This window comes from Paroedura picta, chromosome 9 (genome assembly GCF_049243985.1).
Source record: "Paroedura picta isolate Pp20150507F chromosome 9, Ppicta_v3.0, whole genome shotgun sequence".
In the NCBI taxonomy this organism is placed as follows: domain Eukaryota; kingdom Metazoa; phylum Chordata; class Lepidosauria; order Squamata; family Gekkonidae; genus Paroedura; species Paroedura picta.
The window spans coordinates 79,574,471-79,591,333 of NC_135377.1; the positions used below are offsets into that span (position 1 = coordinate 79,574,471).

At 46.5% G+C, this 16,863-nt stretch overlaps 1 protein-coding gene across 9 annotated transcripts in view; it reads right to left on the minus strand.

The window, feature by feature from the left end:
• Nucleotides 1–16,863, minus strand: part of CDH12 (cadherin 12) — an 873,293-nt gene that overhangs the window by 27,520 nt on the left and 828,910 nt on the right. For all 9 annotated transcript variants that reach the window (XM_077353396.1, XM_077353395.1, XM_077353393.1 and 6 more), the window contains one exon: nucleotides 6,743–6,996. In XM_077353396.1, the coding sequence (XP_077209511.1) occupies nucleotides 6,743–6,996 (254 nt within the window). The remainder of the gene's footprint in view (nucleotides 1–6,742; nucleotides 6,997–16,863) is intronic.

Sequence of the window (16,863 nt, forward strand, 5' to 3'; positions counted from 1 at the left end):
AAAATGAATTAATTTGCACTGAAACTGCAGCGCAGCACATTCTAGCGGCTACTGGGTGGGAGAGGCTGAGATGGCTTCCCGAGTTGTTTGGAGGGCCTATTTGTCCCCGGCCCCCTCCCCACGCCCCCACTTTATGCAGTGTTAGTTCTTCCTTTAAAATATTACAGGACTGACACAAGCTGTTATTTACCCTGACAAGGCAAACTGGGTTTTAAAGAGCTAACACAGAGTAATCATTGTAAGACACACTGGGAAGTTGTAATCACACACAGCTGTTTGGTAACTAATTTATTCTTTTTCCTCACTTCGATTTATTGATTTTTAGTTTCAATTAGAGGATATAAACCTTATGGTGTGCTGAAGTCTAATCCATCAGTAACTAACAGCTGCATATATTTCCTCCCCTTCACTTAGGCCACTGGATAAATAAGCACAATCTGCTTACTCAACTGAAGCAGGGGAACTTGATAGGGTTGCCACCTCCACGTTCGGAAATCCTTGGAGGGCGGAGATTGAGGAGGATGAGAGGTGGGGAGGGGGGGCTTCTATGGGGTGTGCTGCCGTAGAACTCCCCCTTCCAAAGTGGCCCTTTGCCCCAGGTGGTAAGATCTCCCTTGCTGCGCTACTGGGTGGCCAATCTCTTCCCCTTTGTACCTGTGGAAGGTTTGCCACCCTAGGATTTGACAATAGTCTTTTTTTTACTATATTAGCTCTGTAACAGCCCATATGCATGTGAAAGTATGTAACAGATGTATTCAGAAACAAGCCACATAGCAGTCATAGAGTTGGAAGGGGCCACACAGGCCATCTAGTCCAACCCCCTGCTCAACGCAGGATCAGCCCTAAGCATCCTAAAGCATCCAAGAAAAGTGTGTATCCAACCTTTGCTTGAAGACTGCCAGTGACTAGTAACACTAGTCCCAAGTGTTAATTATGTGGTTCAAATACCCTTCATATAATTCTCAAAAAAATGTATTTTTCTGTTTACTTAAAATCTGAACAACCGAGCCTGAGTCCCTCCTCCTCCTCCTCCTTCTCCATATGCAGCCAGCTGGGTGGCCTTGGGCCAGTCACAGTTCTCAGAGCCCTCTTAGCCTCCCCTCCCTCACAGGGTGTCTGTTGAGGGGAGAGGAAAGGGAAGGTGACTGGAAGCCGCTTTGAGATTCCTTCGGGTACTGAAAAGCCTTATCATGCCTTTTCACCCAGTTGACGGTGAGAAAGCACCAAACAAGACAGAAAAAGTCTTCACTTTGAATGCAAATATGTTTTCATTTTTTAAAATAGAGAACTGCACTGGAACACATTTGGGCAGTGGCAGACTGACAAAGATGCTTTCTACATGGGGAGGAGCTCGTGTGGTTTCCTCACTGCCGGCGTGACGGTGGGAAAAGCACGGCAGCAATGGGGCTTCCACACTGCAGGTTCCCCTGCCCGGTCTCTGGACTTTGGCCACGCCCCTTCCGGATGGCCACGGGAGAGTGTGCTATTTAGCAGTTGCCTCCTTTTCCCGTGTATCTTACAGGATGCAGCTAGAGCAGCCTTTCTCAACTTTTTTACCATTGAGAAGCCCCCGAAACATTCTTAGGTTTTAAGAAACCCCAGAACTGGCATGTTCATGCAGAATAGGGTTGGGAAGCTTAGCTGTAGACATGCCCACCCAGGGTCCCTCCCCTTCCCATCCCCTCCAGGCCCATCACTGGACATTTTGGGAGGGAGGGGCACGTTGACATGACCATATATGGCCATAGCACCTGGTAAATGTTTAACTAATGATGGATGGATGGATGGATGGATGGATGGATGGATGGATGGATGGATGGATGGATGGATGGATAGATAGATAGATAGATATCCCAACCATTTGGGAAACCTTTCGAGGGCCATCAAGAAACCCCAGAGAAAGCCTGTGCTAGATCCTTACAAAAAGGCCATTGAGAATTCAGAAGACCTGTAACATCTGGGGCCTTTTCGCACGGGGATCTTTGTTGCAAATTGTTTGCGGAATGAAAAATCGCCATTTAAAATAGTGGAATTCGTCGTTATGCATACCTGCCTTTGTAGTGAAATCAGTTGCGTTTTTTAGCGTTTCCCACAGGCTTCCGGTCTCGGCAGAAATCGCTAGAAAGGAAGCGCTATTGCCAAGCTCGTCCCACCCCTGGCCGTCAAGCAGCCAATGGGCAGCCGTTAGCATGCTCCCAAACAGCCCCTTTCCCTTTAAGAAAGGTTTAAAAAAAAAAAAACAGACCCATAGCAACGAATCTAGGTAGATTCGTTGCTACGGAGAGACCCATCCAGCTGCCTAATGTGAGCTGTCGTTTGATTGTATGATCGTTTGCACGCTGCCTCGAGTGATAAAAAAAAATCCCCCCCCCCTTCTCACGGGCCCGATTTTCGGCTGAATTTATGTGTAAAAAATAAAGGGACTTTATTTCAGCAAACGGGCTTTTAAGTGGTTTGTGCTTAGTGACTAAAGGTGAAGGACTGAAGCCAGGGAAGCCTCTAAACAGAAAGAGGCTCGCCGGTGCGTTTATCCCCGCTCGCTCGGAGAAAAAAAAATGGCGATCACTTCGCCGGAAGTTTGGAGGAGAGAGCCAGGGGGAGGGACTTTGAAGAACCCGCAACAATGGTAACGCACAGGTCTTTAGCGCTACTGTTGCAGATTGGTTGCAGGAGTGTATCGCTATCCGGAGGGTGAATCCACTTTTCTGGATTCCCCTGAAAGCGCCACAACGAAGCGCTTTTTGCGGGTCGGTTTCAGGATTGTTGCAGATTGTCTACGACGTCGTGGGTTATGGCAAATTAGTAGCATTTCCAATTAGCAACCATTGTGCTATTTTGAAGCCGTGCGAAATGGCCCCTATTACTTACAATGGTATATCCCTTAGGGATGGACACAAACTGGTAAAATGTGGTTCATGATGGTTTATGGCTCATGGCCGAACCATGAACCAAACTGAGTCAGGAGGGTCATTCATAAACCAAACCAGTTCGTGGTTCATGGATTGTAGTCCCTTTCAATGGGGGTTGCCGAAAAAATGACAAACTTCTGAGGGATGGGAAGCAGCTTGTTCCCCTTGACTCAGCTCTTTTGGGCTGTCTTGTGTAGTCCTTTTAAACTCACACCTTTTCCCCTTCCCTCTCAATGTGGAGTGATTAGCAGGCCTCTACCAAACTAGTTTGAATGTGAGGTCACTTTGGCTACCCAGTTTTAAACCTCTATGATTTTCACTGAGTGAGATAGTAGCTGAAAGAGATGCCATGTCTGGTATAAGAGAACATGTTTAATTTTTTTGGCCCCAATGGGGGAAGCTCTCCAGAATTCGATGTCCCCTTTGACAAAATGGTTATATACTGTACCTTCATGACAATAACCCCAAAGCGGTGGGATTAGTTATAGGCCAGTATTTGTCAGCTTACTTTGAATTAATATGGTCCTACTATCAGGACTTCCCCAGTCCCTCAAGTATTTTGGCTTGGTTTCCCCATCTTTCAGCCTGATTTTTGCTTTTCCTTCCCACAGTACATCTTGCCATTAGGCCAAATGAATCCCCCAACCGCATTTGGAATGACTCCTCTATTCATACATTAGGGTTTTTCCCCCAACCATTCTACTTATTGCCTGCTCTGTCTCTCCTTCTTCAGCCCTCCTGTCTCCTGGGGCTTTAATGTTTTGCCTTCTAGGGATCTCCGTTCAATCAGATTCTCAGACTCTTTGCCCACATCCCCTTTTCTTCTTGTTGTTCTTCCTCCTGTTCATAGGTTAGAAGTGATTTTCTCCCAGTTGAATCAACTTCCTGTCACACAAGCGGCTGTTTGCCAGCAAGTCATGGCTGACCTTCACCATATCTGTGATCTCCTGTAGCATCACTGGAGTGTGAATGATAGTATCACCACAGCCAAGGTTAACAAAGAGAGAGGAAACCACAAATCCCTCTTCAACACTGCAGTTGCCTACGGCTGACCATCCTACTCCCTCCAGGTTAAAATGGCAGTCAATTTTCTCAATACTTCAATAGAATCTGAAACAATAAAGTGGTAACTGCTCGATCCTTACTACTCTTTTAATGCTCATGTCTATCACTTTGACCATAAAGTACTTTTCTGAAAATTAACATTCAATGCTTTGGTATAGGGCAGGGGTAGTCAAACTGCAGCCCTCCAGATGTCCATGGACTACAATTCCCAGGAGCCCCTGCCAGCGAATGCTGGCAGGGGCTCCTGGGAATTGTAGTCCATGGACATCTGGAGGGCCGCAGTTTGACTACCCCTGGTATAGGGGAACAAAATCAAACTTTTCATTAGTCCCATTTACCAAAGCAATAATTAAGAATATGCTTCCTGACTGAACCTGAACTAGTGGTTCTGGCAGACAGCTCATTTTTTAAATGTGGCTAAGACATACTATCATAAGCCATTTCCTGTATTTATTGTTTATTGTTCCTTGCCAAACACAGATAACGAACCAAGACATATACAGACAATTAATTTGAATTACTGCTTGCAGTCAAGATTTATTATCAATATATATTCATGTGAATTAGATAGTCATTCAAATGAATACATTGCTGGGCATGTTGATAAAGATAAATATTGCACTGGATCTAAAGAACGGCAAGTGGAGCTCTGCTCAATGGGGCGGCTGTTTCATGCCTCTTTCTACCTTCTTCTGAAATCCAGAAAGCTGTCCCTGAGATCTGAGATCACATGGGAAGTAACACAGGCAAGCAGCAGACTCCTGAGCAGGAAACAACATGCTTCTTCCAAGGACAGCTCTGCACTAATCTCATTTTAATGCCTGGTCATAGAATCATAGAATCATAGAGTAGGAAGGGACCTCCTGGGTCATCTAGTCCAACCCATTGCACTATGCAGGACACTCACAACCCTCTTGCTCATCCACTGTCACCTGCCATCCCCTTAAACCTTCACAGAATGAGCCTCTCCGTCAGATGGCTATCTAGCCTCTGTTTAAAAATTTCCAAATATGGAGAACCCACCACCTCCTGAGGAAGCCTGGTAAGAATTGATAAGCTGTGAAAATGTGTATCATCTGCAGATAATACAGCAGACAGTTTGATCTGTTCCTTAAGGAGAGATTCTTTCCGTGAACAGAAGATGTTTTCCCTAACGCAAGAGTCTCCAAGCATCAGTGGAAGCCTCCTTCTGCCAAAGGAAAGCAGCTTCACTAGCAGAATGGATCCACAGGCTACAGCCATGTGTCTACAACATCTGGGCAGATGTCACTTATGAGTGGGCATCCTGATTTGATCTTAGGACAAGCACTCAGCCGGGTGGTAATGGGTATACACAACCTTTGACTACTACTTTTGGTTTCTGATAGTTCTTACTTTGTGAAGAACATGGTGACACAATTAATTTTATTTGTTTATTTCCTGTTTTGACCATGAATTTCTCATGGAGAACAAGGGCCAGAAGCGTGTAGCTGTTGTGGAAAGCCCTGGCAAGGGTTACCAATATCCAGGTAGCACCTGGAAATCTCTTGCCAATTCATCTCCATAGACCAGTTCTCCTGGAGAAAATGGCTGCCTAGCAGGGTGGAGACTTTGGCATTATACCCCACCCCCAACCATGGGGCCCACAGAACGTGCTACATGGGAGACATGCTCAACCAGTAACATTTTCCCTTTTGGCTAGTGAAGCTTAAGCAGGATTGAGCCTCCCCTCTCCAAGGAGGCCTCTGACTCTGACTTGTACCTTCTCAGAAAGGCTAGATGCAACCGGGAGGAGGGAAGTCCTTCTACAGAGAGATTGTGTGCAGAAATCAGATTCAAACAGGGCCTGGTAGGATTGTTTGCAGTCCAGAGGTCACTTGTGCATCATCAGAGATGAAGAAAATTAATATGTTTCCTCACTGTTTTCTGTGCCTTCCCTTTTAGGAGTAAGAATGGGCAGGGGAGGGCAGCAAGAGAGACACTGCCAGGAAGGACAAAGCCCTGAAAACTTATCCCTTCTTTTCATATGCTACATGAAATATTCAGTCAGGGACTGAAGGGTGTATCAGATTGAAAAGTGGACTGTAAAGTAAATGAGGGCAATTTTTTTTTTCCAAAAAGGATGATTTAAGTAAAATGAGCAGAGTTAGGCTTAAAGCAACAGAAGGATTTGGGATCTCCCCGCAAGCTCCACTTCATTGGCAAAGATGGAAGTCTCAAGCGAAAGCCTCCAGGCAGTGATGGAAATCTCAAGCAAAAGCCTCCAGGCTGAGAGCACCATTGTGGAGTCACAGGAAAGAAAAAGGGCCAGGGATGGATTTCAGCTAATTCAATTAGAGTTGCGCACTCCTGCGTGCTTTGGCCCCTTTGGAGAGCACTGAAGCCCGAGGCGGCCAGCATCGCTGGCCGCCTCGGGCTTCAGTGCTCTCCGAAGGGGCCAAAGCGCGCAGGAGTGCATAACCCAAATCACAATGGTATTGTTCATTTTTCTAAAGCAGAATCAGTCAGGGTTGCCTCGTGAGCTCTCAGAAGCCAAGCAGGGTTGGCCTTGGTCAGTATTTGTGAGTGCTACGCAGAGGCAGGCCATGGCCGACCACTTTGGGAAGCTTCGTGCCTTGAAAACCCCAAGGGATCATCAGAACCTGGCTGCCACCTGCCGGCTTTTTCCATCACCGGTTTTGAATACTTTTTAACGCCTCCTCGGAATTCGTCCGTCAGGATGATTCTGCCCCTGCAAAACTCATTCCGCAGAGGGTATCAAGACAGGAAGTCAGAAATCACCTTCTCACCTGACAGCACTGTTGGCAACATCGAGGTCTTGGGCCGTTACAGCTCCGATAATCGTCCCAACTGGAGTGTCTTCGTAGACCTCCATGGTGTAAAGGGGTTTGCTAAAAACTGGAGGTTCGTCGACATCCAACACGTTGATCTTCACCGTCGCGGTGTCCTTGAACGGGCCCACAGAGTGAAAACGGTGATCCAGGTGGACGTTGGAAGCCTCCACTTTAAAAGTGTATGCTTTCTTCGTTTCAAAGTCCAATGGCTGGAATAGAGAGAGACAGTGCAGAGTCAGACCTGGCAATTAAAGAGAACGATATTGTACAAAGCCCAAAGTCATAGTGAAAAAGACACACGGACAGTTGAACTGAAATCTACATAAAGGATAAACCCTCTTTTCCTATTATCCTGTGATAGATTATATTAAAGATTGTAATCAGAGTCCGGGGGCACCTTTAAGACCCACAAAGATTTATTCAAGGCGTGAGCTTTTGAGGGCAAGCACTCTTCCTCAGACTCGAAAGCTCACGCCTTGAATAAATCTTTGTTGGTCTTAAAGGTGCTACTGGACTCTGATTTTATTGTGCTGCTTCAGACCAACACAGCTACTCATTTGAATCTATATTAAAGATTGTTGTTGATGTTATGTTGTAGAGGCATTTCAGACTTGAGGATGGCCCAATGGGGAGGCTGAGATTTTAGTCTTGGAATCTGCTTCTAACTCTGTTAGGGGGACTGAGAAAGACCTCTGTCATTGCTGGGCCAAATGGTCTGACCCACGACCAGACAGGTCTTCAGGGGGTTCACAGCTCAGAAGCAGAATAGTGAAATATACCAGAACATGACGTAGTTCTCCATGAAGTTCGACTAATTCACGTGTGACAGGATAGCAGCACGCATTCAAATAAATTCAGGGTGGTGATATGTTTTTGAACTGCTTGAATGGGACTTTAAGGGGAACAGGCTCTGCGAAGCATTGCTGGGGAAATCATAATCTTTCCTCATCCCATCTCCCCATGACTTCCATATTATCAAGAAAATATTCTCAGGATTGGAGCAAGATATGCTCAGGAACTCTCTCTCACATTTCCTCCAATGCCTAAAGCAGGGGTGGCGAATGCTGGCAAGGGCTCCTGGGAATTGTAGTCCATGGACATCTGGAGGGCCGCAGTTTGACTACTCCTGGCCTAAAGGGATGAGTTGAAGGATTGTCTATAGGCAGTAATGGACTAGAGGTGGGTAAAGACATGAACATGCAATGGAGATGCCAGTGCTGATCATCTCTGTCCATTGAGATCGGCAGGATATGCCTCTCCCAGACAGGGTTCACATTTCCATTTAGGAATCCAGCTTATATCTTAAAGCTGCTCCTTGGCCCAAGGCTACTTGGGTCTGCAGGTTTTAACTGAATCCAAAATTCAGTTTCCTTAATGGCACAACCACAATTTTAATGGGTGTATCAGATCCACCTTTCCTTGAAACTAAGAGATGGCCAAAGCCATACCTACTTGGTAAGCAGAAATGCCATATAATGCACTTTGGGTGTCCAACTTCAGGTTGGGAAATACCTGGAGATTTTGAGAAAGAAGCCTGGGAGGGCAGTTTGGAGAGGGTATGGGGCCACACAGCCCTGCCCCTGAAGCAGCTATTTTATTCAGGGGAACTGATTTTGGTTATCTGAAGATCAACTGTAATAATGAAAGCTCACCAGGTGCCACCTGGATGTTGGTAACCCCAAATGAACTTAATTTAACTCACGATGACTGATTACGCACGGGGCAGGAAATCTGGTGTGGCGGCAGTAAGGCAGACCCAATTGTGCATGACACTGCTGCCATCCCAGCCCTAGCCCGGAACGCAGAATCTTCCGTGTTGCCTGGGATTCCGGAGGCGCCCGGTCGAGCCAGCACTGTGCATAATCGGCAGGGACACCACAGGCCTTCCGGGGCGGAGCCATGGAGCTAGCCAGGGAATCCCCCCACCCCACCTTGGTGGGAAAGCAGCATGCTGCTCCCCGCCATCATGCGGTGGGGGCCCCATGCCCCCCATTCTCTCACCCGCTGCTGCCACCTCCAGGCATCATATCGGGCTTTCCAGCTCCGGCGTTTTGCATGTGCTACACCGGGGCAGCCTGCATGCGCTGGGGGATTCCCTCCCCCGTGCATATACGGGAAGTGCCAGGACACGCTGCCCTGACACAATGCCTGGCAGCAGCCCAACCATGCATAATGGTTCTTTAAGGCTGAACTTTGAAACAGCTGGAATAGCTTAGCTGACCCAGAATCTATCAGCACATCTTTTCTCTCCTGCTAGCTCTAGACCCTCTCCTGCTGCAGTATCTCAAACTGAAAGGGGTGGCAAGCTGCCCTTTGGGGGATTCTTAATGGAGCATCTTCTCCAGCATCTTCATGGGCTGCGATCTGCTGGAGAAATCCTACTTCGAGTAGCATCATCATTTGAGATAGGATTAGTCTCGATTAAATCGCCTTCCCAGGGAAATTTGCCAAGTCAGCTCACTTTTGGTAAAAGCAGTACAGACATTTTGATTTGTTCAGGGCCTTCTGAGACTGTGTTTATTTTCTGCAGCTGGAGAACTACTTCATGTTTAACAAGGAGCTCTTATGATCGTTTTCACCACACATTATTTCTAAGTGATGTGTGCGATTAGCAGTAACAGACGTTTTATGTGGCAGTTCCCCAGCTCTGCCTCATGAAGGTGCAGATGAAAGGGTCTCCCCATGCGGGGCCAGATATTATCTCTGCCTGAGTCCCCAGAGCTGTTTTCAGCAGAGCAGGCAAGAGTGAATAGTTGAGACAAAGAAAGTCCCTTTGGCCTCCTCTCCTGTCTTGTCCATAAATCTGCTGTTACTAACAATTGTTGTCTTAAATGGGATAGCCTTGAATTTGAGAATGGCAGCCTACTTGTTTGTACACACTGCAGACTATTGATACTAAATGAGGAGTGAGGAAAGAAGATCACTTACAGAGACATTTGTGTTGGCCAGAACCTCAGAAATGATCCTCATGTTAGCAGAGTAAGTAAGGCCGTGAGGTTGCACACCCTGACTGAAGAGTAGGTAAGGGTTTATTCAGGAATTGTCATGCTTGATACTGCAGAGGAGAGGCAGAGGCAGGAGCTGACTACATGCCTGACTAAGAGAGACAGAGAGACTGGAATGGGGCTTCCGAAGAAGCAGGAAACGGCTCCTAAGAGTAGCAATCTGGAGACAGAAGGAAGGACACTCAACAGGAGAGCAGGTCCTGGCCTCACTGTCCTCTATAACAGTCTTCTTCTTGCTGCCCCCTGCAGGGTCTTCTTCTCTTCTTCTTTGGACACCAGACATTGCCTATTCCAACACCTTATACATCTGTTTTCACAGCTGGCACAACACATTAATGCAACATTACTTATTTATTTATCAACTGCATCCAGGCTCGGGGCGGTGTACAACATATATTTCTGCCACAGTATTAAAATCAGAATATAAAAAGTATAATAGTAAATAAAATTATTTATTTATTTATGTATTTACTTACGTACTTATTTATTTATATGCTGCCTTCCCTGGAGGCTCTATCCCAAAACTCTGTCTTAGAATATCTGGGTGGTGCGCGTGTGTGTGTGGGGGGGGAAAATGCAGTTTGTGTGTCCTGGTCTGAGTCATATGTCTGGTATAAGAGCCCCATTTTGCAGGCCTTGGGGAACTTGGATAGTTCTGCCCCGCCCTGCATCTCCATTGGTGGCATCTTCAACCAGGGCGTGGTCAAGGCCAGGTGCACCTCTTCAGGACCAGGGGGCACCAGCACATCCACATTTGTAGACCTTAAAGCAGGGGTAGTCAAACTGCGGCCCTCCAGATGTCCATGGACTACAATTCCCAGGAGCCCCCTGCCAGCGAATGTAGTCCATGGACATCTGGAGGGCCGCAGTTTGACTACCCCTGCCTTAAAGTTTAGCAACTAGATTGTGACCTTGTGGGTAAGCCAACTGTACATTTTCAAGATGGCTCATTCACGGTGTGCCAAGAAAGCCGCTAATCTACAAACAGGGCTGTCAGAGAAGGGCCCTATTCCAAAGGCAGAGTCAAGGCAGCCATTCAGTTCTTCTCTCTTTCCCTCTTCTTGTTCTTCCAAGCACTGCTCTAGCAAGAAGGTTTGGTGTAGAAATGATGGGTTGTTTCACAGATGCTTTCATGAATAATCTCTCTCTCTTCCCATTAACTATCAAGTGTATTTGGTTTTTTACCCTTCCTCCAAGAAGATCAGAGTGGTCGACAAAATTATCTTTCCCCCACTTTACAACTGCCCTGTGAGGTGGGTTAGGGTGGGAGACACCATGACTGGGTGTCCTACTCCTCTATTCTGATCCCTACACTAGCTTTCCCATAATGGCTGCTTGGCTTAGGCCTGAACCAGAAAAGCAGGAGGAGGGCAGGGAACAGTTCCTGTTGGCAGCAGAGGAGAGGACCCGTAGTCATGGCTTTAAACCACATGGAAAATGGTACTTCACAGCCAAAGTAGTTCAGTAATGGAATGGGCTGCCTAAGGAGATGGTGAGCTCCCCCTCATTGGCAGTCATTAAGTAGCATCTGGACAAATACTTATCCTGGATGCTTTAGGCTGATCCAGCACTGAGCAGGGGGTGGGACTAGATGGCCCCTTCCCCCTCTAGGATTTTACGAGTCTAGTTCAGCAGTGGAATGGGTAAGCTCCTCCTCACTGTGTGTCTTCAGGCAGTGGCTGGACAGATCCTTCTCCTGGATTCCTGAGGCTGATCCTGCCTTGAGCAGGGGATGGGACTAGATGGCCTGAATGGCCCCTTCCCACTCCAGGATTCTATAAAGAGGTCAATCCACCCTAGCACTCCATCAGAGACAGAATGGGTCTCAATACAACTGTGAAATTCTTGACTCCTTACGCAAGACCTGCACTCACTTTTTCTTACGATGACCACATTTTTCATGAATTAATCTCAGTTGCCTTTCTTAATCATGCTCATATTCAATCTGCTCCTATACCTTGCTGGCAAAGGACAGAGAATTTCCAGCCCTTGGCCTTCCATGGTGCATCTGTTCCCCGATACTTAGCTCACATTGACATCTTGTGGTGAGCCCTAATAACTGCATGTAGCATTTTGGTTTTAAAATACATGGAACACCAAAGGCACTAGAAGAAATTCAAATACATAATTTTGCAATGTTTTAATTGCAAAACTTTTAATTTCCATTACAATTAGTCATGAGCATCATACCCAGCACACAGTCAATGTTCTTTTGTGCATGGGGCTCTATTATCAATAAAAGGCAGCTTCTTCTGAAATGACAGGAAAGCACTAGGAGCCCTCCTAAAGCGAGGATAATCTGCTTGACTTGGAATGTGATGGGATAATTATTGGCAACAGTCATTAGACTTATTGAAATGCTTTTAATCCTACTTGAAATGTCTCCAGTGCCTTAATTCCTCTCCGCATTCTTTAGATGCGCTCTCTAACGAAAATGTCCTCAAATTTAATTTTGTTCCCCACATCATTCACTAGACCAGTTTTACCAAGCTTAGCGAAACTACTTTTAAGTATTCATCCTGAAAACACTGAGGAAGAAACGCAAGGCAATTTTATCCCAGATAATATCTGGGAAAGGGGAATTTGTGTCTGCACATTTAGAAGAATTTGTTCTAATTCTGCATTTTTGTTTTTTTAAATATTTTGCATGTTTTTAAATTTAAAGAAGAAGAGTTGGCTTTTTGTACCCTGCTTTTTATTACCCAAAGGAGTCTCAAAATGGCTTCCAATTGGCCTTCCTTCCTCTCCCTACAAGTTATCCTGTGAGACAGGTGGTGCTGAGAGAGCTCTAAGAGAGCTGTGACTGGTCCAAGGTCACCCAGCTGGATGCATGTGGAGGAATGGGGAATCAAACCTTCAGATAAGAGGCCACTGCTATTAACCGCTACACCAAGCTGACACTGTCATTTGTGCATATTTTATCTGTACATTTTAAATTTTACTAACTGGATTTTTACAGTGTTGTTGCATGAATGCCTTTTAATCTGAGCTGACAAGGCAGCATAGAAATGTGTTGCATGCCTTAATACAGGGGTAGGCAAACTATGGCCCTCCAGATGTCCATGCGCTGGCAGGGGCTCATGGGAATTGTAGTCCATGGGCATCTGGATGGCCACAGTTTGCCCACCCCTGCCTTAATACGTAAAAGAAACATTGTTTATCTGTATTTTTGAAAGAGAACAGCACTGGTCCTAGCATCCTAGAGTTGCCAACTCTGGCTTGCAAAATCTCTAGAAGCTTTGGAGGGGGAAGGCATTGTGTGGGGAGGGAGCACAGCAGAGGTAAGGCATCACAGAATTCATCCTCTACAGCTGCCCTTTTCTCCAGCAGAATTAATCTCTGTAGTCTGGGGATGAGTTATAATAGGAAAACTTCAGGCCCTACCTTGAAGTTGGCAACTCTATCCTAGGCAGAGTCTGCACTTACTTTGTTTATTCCATTGTCAATCCTGTTGAATTCAGATCGCTTTGAACTCAGATCTTCCTCTTCCCATCCCCCTACCCCCCAGTGAAGCAGGATAGTGGACTGCACGTAGTTAGGGTAGTTCAGAAGGGGGGGGGGGAAGCCATGACTCTTTCTTTCTTTTCTTGAAAGGGCCGGGGAGAGGAGCCAAGCGGGGAGCCCCTTTCTTTTCTTGGGGGGGGGGGTGGAGAGGATCTAAGAAGGCAGAGAAGGGAGAAATAATCCAGGACTGTCAGAAGTTGAGAGAAATTAGGGGCTTCTCCTTTAAGGCAAGTTTGTCACATGACCACCTGTGGCCAATCACGGGTCCTCTACCACAGTGGAGAGCCCAGATTCAAAACAGCCTTTAAATATTGAGGGTTAACAGCATTCCAAGATATCGCACAATAAAGGTAGGGTCACTTCGGATCAATCCTTCTTGCTGCAGAAGGAAAATTTAAATCGCCCCAAATCCAAACGGAAATCGCATTCTGTGTAGAGGGCAGGGACTGAATCGACCTGGGATTGGAATAAAAGCTCCGTGCAGTTTACACCCTAGTCTCTCCAAGTTACAATTTCCTGTGCAAGGTAATTTGGAACATCCTTCTGGGAGGAAGGGTTTAGGCCCTGGAAATCACAGACACCCCTCCCCCCCAAAAGGTAGAAAGCTTGCAATGAGTATATTCCTGTTTAGCACCATGAAAATAGGCCAGGTTTACCACCCAAGTCTGTCTCCATCATTGCAAAGGCAATATCTGCTCCTCAAGACAGCAACTATGATCTCCTTTCCCTGCTAACCTCCATTTCCCTCCCCAAGGTACTTTCTCCCCATGGTCTCCTGCCCCACCTCCTGCTTTAGTGACCCAGTTCTCGAATTCTGCCCCCAAGCTTCCCTTATTAGACTCTTCTAAAGCCCTTTGTTCAAACCAGATTTTCCACAGGTGAAAAAAGTCTCTGTCTAAAACAGGGGTAGTCAAACTGCAGCCCTCCAGATATCCATGGACTACAATTCACAGAATCACAGAATCATAGAGTTGGAAGAGGCCATACAGGCCATCTAGTCCAACCCATTGCTCAACGCAGGATCAGCCCAAAGCATCCAAGAAAAGTGTGTATCCAACCTTTGCTTGAAGACTGCCAGGGAGGGGGAGCTCACCACCTCCTTAGGCAGCCTATTCCACTGCCAGGGGCTCATGGGGATTGTAGTCCATGGACATCTGGAGGGCCGCAGTTGGACTACCCCTGGTCTAAAAAGACGGGAAGCTGTAGGAAGGAAGGAAATCAAGTGGACAAGTTGTAGATCCCACCCTGTGATTCCTCGGCCACTGCTCGCTCCTCCCCTTTCCCCAGGGGTCCTGCTCAGCTCTTTCTCTCAGATCCCTTGTCTTGCACCTTGCACTGTCTTTCAGGCTCACATTTTATCCATGTTCTTCAGACAGACAAACACAGAGATGACGTAGTGCCGTGGTTAGTGTCAGATTAGAACGTGGGAGACCCTGGTTCGAATTCCCGCTCTGCCAGGGATGATCAACTGAACCTACCTCAGAGGCCTGTTATGAAGATAAACTGAAGCTGCTGAATAAGCAATTCTAGGCCTTCGTTTTCTCTGGGGGTGCACTTTCCAGACCTTTACAATCTGGATCCTGAATTTTAATCAAAGGTGCCCTTTTGTGACCCTGAAACCATCAACAAGGTTGCTGCTGATAGCCCAGACCCCCCCCCCCAGTCTGATTTTAGCATTCTCGGGGGGGCGGGGAGCAAACGTAGCTTCCAGTTAAAACTCCTAGGGACTGCACTGCTGGATTGTCCTGACTTTCTCCTACTGCATTATCTTTACTGCGGGGCTGTAATTCACCTTGGCTTGTGCCTCGCCTCCTCTGGTAGCAGAAAGGGTGGGTTAAAGGTGCCTCAATTAAATCAATGCTGGCCGTCTCAGTGGTCAAATTAAAACTGACCAAGTTTACTCAGCACTTCAAGACAGCTCATTCTGCATTTGTTTGCATGGCAGGCCGACTTTGACAGCAGGGGCTTAAAGGCATGCTAGCTTTGCCCGCTCCTGGGGCTAAATAAATAAAAACGATCTCCAACCTCTCCCTCCACACCTCAGGACAGTGTCCTCCTGCAGTTCCTGGAGAATGGCCTTTAATCCTAGATGAATGTGTATAGAGGCAGAAGGGAGAATCGGAGATGGTGGGTGGCAAAGTCAGGCTCCCCAGATGGTTCATCAGCCGTGCCACAGACCGGGGCCTGACCTCCTGAGCAACTAGACTGAATAACAAATCCCATTACGACCGGATTTGAGATCATTTCTGGTCTTTTAAGCGCCTTAGATGAACTTCTCGACTGGTGGCTATTTTGTCCTGCTGGGTGTGCCCATGACTATCCTGAGCCTGATTATCAGAGCCCTCTAAGCCCACTGACTTCTGGCTTAAGATCAGCTCACAAATGCTCAACAATGACTCCATTGAAAGAACTTTCCTTTGGCCTGAAGAACACAGAATGGTGACCGATACCAGAAAGATCTTTAGTTGGTTGCTTTAAACCTTGCATTTGCATATCCATTTTGGATATGGAACAGTCCTATCCTCAAAGTATACCATACCACCATGTCTTCCTGTAAAAGGATGAAACCTGAGAAGAAAGGTTTTTCCATTTCAGCAGGAACTGAACTAGCTGGCCCTGGGGACCGTGGGCTGGGCCCCCACAGAATTGGGAGGGTGGTCTCTATGGCCCAGATATGGCCTTGAGAAATGGAGGTTCCTGCAGAGACATAATCGTGTAAAGTATTTCTGCTCCAAACAGCTTCCTGATGATTTACTGGAGATCCCAGTGCTTTATTAGTCTCTGGTGGTTTGGATGGCTGGCCTAGCTCAGATCTGGATATTGTCTGGCAAATTGATTTGCTGTTTGATGGATGATTCTATGGTTTTATTCTAGGTTTCAATGGCATTTTATAAATAAGCCACCTTGAGCTCCTTCTTTTCAGAAAGAAGATTGGACCTCACTATTCGATCTGTCAGGAACCCACAACACCTAAAAACAAGGCAAGTGATAAACTACTGTGCTTTGTGAGGTTTTATAAGAAACCCTGAAATTTCTGCCATTATTGAGGGACTAGAATTAAAGCCTGTTGTAGCAGATACAGCAGGCGTTAACATGGGCAGAGGGGGGGGGGAAATAGCAAAGAGAGAGAAGTAGAAAGAAAGAGACTGATTAAGAAACAGAGAGAGAAAGAGAGAAAGAGAAAAGAAGAGAGGGAAGAGTGATAGCAAGAAATATAGACAGAAGGAAAGAAAGGAAGAAAGAAAGAGTTGCACTCAAAGAGTTGTTGTCAATGGTGTTTCATCAGACTGGAGGGAGGTGAGTAGCGGGGTACCTCAGGGCTCGGTGCTCGGCCTGGTACTTTTTAACATATTAATTAATGATCTAGATGAGGGGGTGGAGGGACTACTCATCAAGTTTGCAGATGACACAAAATTGGGAGGACTGGCAAATACCCCGGAAGATAGAGACAGAGTTCAACGAGATCTGAACACAATGGAAAAATGGGCAAAAGAGAACAAGATGCAATTTAATAAAGATAAGTGTAAAGTTCTGCATCTGGGTCAGAAAAATGAAAAGCATGCCTAC